General features: G+C 36.5%; 1 protein-coding gene across 1 annotated transcript; it reads right to left on the reverse strand.

Moving 5' to 3' along the window:
• Positions 1-3,556: 3,556 nt before the first annotated feature.
• LOC121457851 (olfactory receptor 52E4-like) lies at positions 3,557-4,501 on the reverse strand. Its single transcript, XM_041666892.1, has one exon. It carries the CDS (start codon positions 4,493-4,495, stop codon positions 3,557-3,559), a length of 939 nt encoding a protein of 312 aa, XP_041522826.1. The 5' UTR covers positions 4,496-4,501.
• Between the last annotated feature and the right edge of the window lie 495 nt (positions 4,502-4,996).

Here is a 4,996-nt window from a genome sequence, read left to right on the forward strand (position 1 = left end):
TGATTAGTTTGGATAGGGGTTTATCAATCTTGTTGATTTTCTCCAGGAACCAGCTTTCTGTTTCATTGATTCTTTGGATTGTTTTCTGTGTTTCTATTTTGCTTATTTCAGCCCTCAGATTAATTATTTACAGTCTTCTATTCCTCCTAGGCGAGTCTGCTTCTTTTTTTTTCTAGAGCTTTCAGGTGGCCTGTTAAGTCTCCAATGTGTGCCTCTTCTGTTTTCTTTAAGTGGGCACTTAGTGCTATGAACTTTCCTCTTAGGACTGCTTTCATAGTGTCCCATAAGTTTGAGTAGGTTGTTTCTTATTTTCATTGAATTCAAGGAAGACTTTAATTTCTTTCTTTATTTCTTCCTTGATCCAGGTGTTGTTCAGTAATTGACTGTTCAGTTTCCATTAGTTTGTAGGCTTTCTGGGGGTAGCATTGTTGTTGAATTCTAACTTTAATCCATGGTGATCTGATAAGACACAGGAGGTTATGAATATTTTTTTGTAACTGTGGAAGTTTGCTTTGTTACCGAGTATGTGGTCAATTTTCGAGAAGTTTCCATGAGCTGCAGAGAAGAAGGTATATTATTTCCTATTTGGGTGGAATGTTCTATAGATGTTTGTTAAGTCCATTTGATTCATTATCTCCATTAATTCTCTTATTTCTTTGTTAGGTTTCTGTCTGATTGACCTGTCCATTGGTGAGAGAGGAGTGTTGAAGTCTCCTACTATTAATGTGTGCGATTTGATGGCAGCCTTGAGTTTTAGTAATGTTTCTTTTATGTACGTGGGTGCTTTTATATTAGGGGCATAGATATTCAGGATTGAGACTTCATCCTGATGAACTGTTTCTGGTATGAGTTTAAAATGTCCCTCTCCATCTCTTCTGATTGATTTACGTTTGAAGTCAACTTTGTTAGAAATTAGTATGGCCACACCTGCTTGTTTCTTAGGTCCATTTGCTTGATAAACCTTTTCCCATCCCTTTACTCTGAGTAGGTGCCTGTCTTTGTGGTTGAGATGTGTTTCTTGTAAACAGCAGAATGTTGGATCCTGTTTTCTTATCCAATCTCTTAGCCTGTGCCTTTTTATAGATGAGTTGAGTCCATTGACATTAAGTGATATTAATGACCAGTGGTTGTTAACTCTGGTCACTTTTTTAGTAGTAGGGTTGGTGTGTTTCCTTTCTTTGAGTTGTGCTGGTGAAGGGTCTCTAGATGTTTGAGTTATTGTGGTCATTGTTGGACTCCTTGGTTTGTGATTTTCCTTCTATTACTTTCTGTAAGGCTGGATTTGTGGCTATGTATTGTTTAAATTTGTTTTTATCCTGGAAAATTTTGTTTTCTCCATTTATAGTGAACGAAAGCTTGGCCGTGCAGGTCTCAGTGCACAGTCCCGGCAAATAAGCAATGAGGATAGTAAGTTATTATTTGATATAGACAGATTGTCTTTCCTAAAAATAATTAACTTTTGTCATGTGAAGCTCAGAAAGACAAGCCCTAAGTATTTTCTCACATGTGAACTATGGGGGATGGTCATAATGAAGATAGAGAGGAATATAAGGGGAAAGGGTGAATAGGACATGTTCAATAGCTAAATAAGTAGTTGAGTAGAAAAGAACCTACAATTACATTTCTCACTTGGTAGGTAGCCTATGAAAAGCTCACTAGTTCATTTGCTCAACATGTATTTTTTTTAATCAGTAGATGCTAGTAGTATGCATATGCCAAAGCAAAGGTCCTAGATGCAATGTTTTTTTTTTATTTTTTTGGAGTTCATGTTATAGGTTAGACAATATAATAGTTTGATTCTTGATAAATATAAGTCAAATCAACAAAAACCTGCTTGCAGTTATAACTGTATGGATACTTAATGGTCAAATCAAATACATTTTTGTAGAAATAGCAAAAGATCCTCAGGCTATCACACTAACTCCAATATTACAATGTATTTAGATATATATTTATTTATGTAGCTGCAAGGTTAAAAACATGGGTTCAGAGATCCCTAATTTGCTTTAGAATGAAAAGTATAGGTCAGAAAGTTGGTGAGGTTTTATAAATGGCAAACACAGTTCAATAGCAAATGGTAAAATCATAGAGGTAAAGTGCTTATTGTCAGTTTTGACTAGAGTATGATAATTGGACATTGTAGCAGGTTTTATTTTATAAATGCATATAACACATTGCTAACACCCCTCCATTTTTTTAATATAGTTCCTCTTGTCTTCTCCACCTTTCCATCTTCAGTGATGACCATCCCCATATTTCACACATGACAAAATAATTAGTACTTGTTTTTCTGAGCTTCACACTATGCACGTTGATTGTTTCTGATAATCTGCCTGAGTTCTGCCTTATCTTGCTATATGAAAATGATGCTCTAGATGAGTCCATTTGTACACTTTGTGAACACAACAAAGTGTCTGTTGATTTACACATCAGCTATTTTATTTATAAGACTAAGGTAGATAGACTACATTTTCCAACAGAAATCTGTAGTAAATAACTTACAGGTGCATGAGGCAAAGGCAGTAAAACTCAAACATGATTCATGCACACAAACCAGGGAATTCTGTAGGTTGCTCCACCAGTCAGGAGTGAAGCTAAGCTGGTTTCACTCAGAACCAAATTTTCCCAGGTTCACAGAGATGAAGATGATTTTCCTTTAATGTCTTGTTGGCCTTATCTACCCATATTTTTGAATCATCTAATAATTTGAGAAATTTTGTATTTACATGTAGACCCAAACAACATTTCTGGAACATAAGACATGCAGGGCACATCTAATTTTTTTCAGCAAGAATTCACTTCATTGGCCTTTTGATCTATTTTAAACAAAACTTCATTCTTCACTCATATTGGAAATTTGACAATATGAACAAACATTAAAAGTCATAGCATTAAGAAATTTTGTTGAGTTTATTTTTTTGACTTGTGCCATAGAATTGACCTTATTTCCTATTCTGAATTTTACAAAATCCTAATTACACAAAAGAAAATGATATGTAGAATCAGATTGTATTTAGACAGAAGACACATATTCACATCTACAATGACTTGTATCAAATTGGAAAAGAATATCACATTTCTTTAATGTTCGTATAGTAGAGTCTATCAAGTGAATAATGTTCGAGGTGAAGGGAAAGCCTAGGCTGATTGTAAAGAATAGAGTGGTGTGACTTAGTTCAAGCACCATGAAGTAGTAAGCCAAGAACTAAACCCTGCATCTATAACACATTGTTAGGTCACAATGTCCTTCAGCATTCAAATCTACCTAAAGAGAAGAGTGTGGTCAGAAAAGACTTACCAGTCTTGCAGGTGATTCTATTTCAAGGCCATTGTCACCTCCTGTGTTATCTTCATGACTTTCTAAACTTTGTCCAGATATGTGGAGGGAGGTGGGAAGACTGGACAGAATTGTTTTTCTTAGTTACCAACACTAAAGCATTTTTAACCAAAATGCAAGGCATGGCAATCACATCTAAAATTATAAAGGCTTAAAGAGAACTCAGATTATTATACTTTGAGCCCTATGTGGGTATATTTACCCAAGTTTTACATATCCTTAGTCTTTCTGTACAAATATTTTTATTATTTTCTCTCGGATCTGCTTAGTCCTGACTCCATAAATGACAGGGTTAAGAGCAGGTGGAACAATTACATATAGGTTAGCTAAAAGAATATGTATGTAGTGGGGAATGTTTTGGCCAAAGCGGTGTGTCAGAAAAGAAAACAAGGCCAGTGTGTAGAAACACAGCATGACACACACGTGGGAACCACAAGTGTTGAGAGCCTTCAATCGGGCGTCTTGAGAGGAAATTTGGAAAACTGCTCGAAGGATGAGCACATAGGAGCAGGCGATCAGGATCATGTCCACAAGGATATGGGAAATCACCACAAGTCCGTAGATGATGTTAATCTTGATGGGTGCACAGGCTAATCGGGCAAGACCCATGTGTTCACAGTATGTGTGAGGCATGACGTGGTGCCTGCAAAAGGGCAGTCTCAGAATGAGAAACACAAACGGAGTCACAAGAATTAAGTTTCTTCCAATAACAACTGAGAGGAGAAGGCTGATGGTTTTATTGGTGAGAATCATGGTGTACTGGAGAGGGTTGCAGATGGCAACAAAGCGGTCGTAAGCCATCACCACCAGCAAAACAGTTTCCATGCCTGTAAACATGTGGATAAAGAACATCTGAGCAAGGCAGCCCCCGAAATTGAACTCCTGGAGATTGAACCAGAAGATGCCCAGCATTTTGGGGATGGTGGATGTAGATAGACACAGATCAATCATAGACAATGTGGCCAGAAAGTAGAACATGGGCTGGTGGAGGTTTTGTTCAGTCTTGATTACAAAGAGAATGGTGAGGTTGCCCACAAGGGAAGTCAGATACACAAAACAGAATGGGAAAGTAATCCATACATGAAAAACTTCCAGACCTGGAATCCCCAGCAGGACAAAGAAGGAGGGGTGAAACTTGGTGTTGTTGACCAAAGGCATTCTCCTAGCAAGTGCTTGAGAATTCTTGTCAAGGGAGGCTATTCTTTCACTAAACTCTTCCATTATCAAGGTCCTGGGAGATAGAAAAACATCCATCAGTTTGCTGAATAAAATGGTGCAGTTACTTTTGAAGAAAAGATATTCTCCTTAAGAGTAATTGGGCAATTCATTCAACATATATATTGCTTCTGAGACCTGTGGTATCTCATTTGATTATTTTTTTCTAATACAGGGTGTCTCTGAAAAATTTGGAATATTCCAAATTATGGTATATGCTCATATTTTTTGGTGTTCATTTTCACCCACCATTTTGGGTTTATTTCCATGAATGCCCAATGTTCCTCTAAATGAAATATGCTATTTAAAAGTTGTAAATTCTGTGAGATGCATTATACTTTCATTAGTGTTTTGATTTCTTATAAATCAAGAGATTTGTTCATTGGTACAGTATAGTCAATATAACACAATTAAGCCCAATGTGATGTTTTGTCTTAGAATTTT

The sequence above is a fragment of the Microtus oregoni genome, unplaced genomic scaffold (genome assembly GCF_018167655.1).
Source record: "Microtus oregoni isolate MIOR12 unplaced genomic scaffold, Mior012 000016F_ref0000370, whole genome shotgun sequence".
Classification (NCBI taxonomy): domain Eukaryota; kingdom Metazoa; phylum Chordata; class Mammalia; order Rodentia; family Cricetidae; genus Microtus; species Microtus oregoni.

Excerpts from the sequence above, each read along its gene's own strand:
- LOC121457851 (XM_041666892.1), bottom strand. The coding sequence starts at position 4,495 with ATGCCTTTGGTCAACAACACCAAGTTTCACCCCTCCTTCTTTGTCCTG.